The 1,119-nt window shown below is 39.2% G+C and overlaps 1 protein-coding gene across 1 annotated transcript; it reads left to right on the plus strand.

Moving 5' to 3' along the window:
* The first annotated feature begins 327 nt into the window (after window positions 1–327).
* LOC132042768 (uncharacterized) lies at window positions 328–813 on the plus strand. Its single transcript, XM_059433285.1, has one exon. It carries the CDS (start codon window positions 328–330, stop codon window positions 811–813), a length of 486 nt encoding a protein of 161 aa, XP_059289268.1.
* Window positions 814–1,119: the final 306 nt, after the last annotated feature.

A 1,119-nucleotide genomic window follows, 5' to 3' on the forward strand; every position in this document is an offset into this window, starting at 1 on the left:
CATCAAACAAACACCGCTTCATTTTGTTCGTCATAGACTACTTCACCAAGTGGGTAGAAGCAGCATCTTATTCATCGGTAACAAAGAAAGTAGTCACAGATTTTGTGCGCAACAACATCATATGCCGATTTGGTATCCCAGAATCAATCATAACAGATAATGGGGCTAATATGAATAGCCACTTGATGAAAGAAATGTGTGCGTAGTTCTAAATCACTCACGGAAATTCAACAGCATACCAGCCACAAATGAATAGGGCTGTAGAAGCCGCCAACAAAAACATCAAGAAAATCCTCAGAAAGATGATTGATAACTACAAAGACTGGCATGAACAATTGCCTTATGCATTGTTGGGATATCACACTCGCTTTAACTTCAATCGGGACCACTCCATACCTTTTGGTGTATATTTCGAACAAGAATACCAAATTGGAAGTAGAGATCCCTTCACTTCGAATAATACAAGAAGCTAAGTTGGATGATGCAGAATGGATCTGCAAAAGGTATGAGCAACTGGCTTTAATAGATGAAAAGCGAATGATCATTGTTTGCCACGGTCAATTGAACCAACAAAGAATGAAGCGAGCTTTTAACAAGCATGCGAGAACTAGGATTCTTCAAATTGGGCAATTTGTGCTCAAACGAAGATTCCCTAATAAAGAAGAATACAAAGGAAAGTTCGCACCAAATTGGCAAGGCCCCTATATGGTGCGAAAGGTACTATCAGGAGGAGCTATGGTACCTGCTGAAATGGATGGTCAAGAGTGGCCAAGAATAATAAATTCAGATGCCATCAAGAGATACTACGTGTGAAGAAGAAGATGACTAAGAAGATTTAGAGTTTCCATAGTTTAGATTTTCTTTAGTTGCATTCCCTTTTGTAACACCTCGTATCTTTAACCTAAGCTTTGACCATGATCCTAGACTTAGAAAATCAGATAGAGGATGTGAGAATTGAAATTTCCCGGTTCAATTGTAAGATGGGGGTTTACGCCCACGAGCAGTGACCGTATTTCAGTATACGGGCCATAAATCATGACGTAAAAGGGTACCAAGGATTTCTGAGCATTCTGGAATTTGGCATTTGGATGTTACATTGTTAAATACAGATCGTATTTC

The sequence above is a fragment of the Lycium ferocissimum genome, unplaced genomic scaffold, assembly GCF_029784015.1.
Source record: "Lycium ferocissimum isolate CSIRO_LF1 unplaced genomic scaffold, AGI_CSIRO_Lferr_CH_V1 ctg17765, whole genome shotgun sequence".
In the NCBI taxonomy this organism is placed as follows: domain Eukaryota; kingdom Viridiplantae; phylum Streptophyta; class Magnoliopsida; order Solanales; family Solanaceae; genus Lycium; species Lycium ferocissimum.

Excerpts from the sequence above, each read along its gene's own strand:
- LOC132042768 (XM_059433285.1), top strand. The coding sequence starts at position 328 with ATGAACAATTGCCTTATGCATTGTTGGGATATCACACTCGCTTTAACT.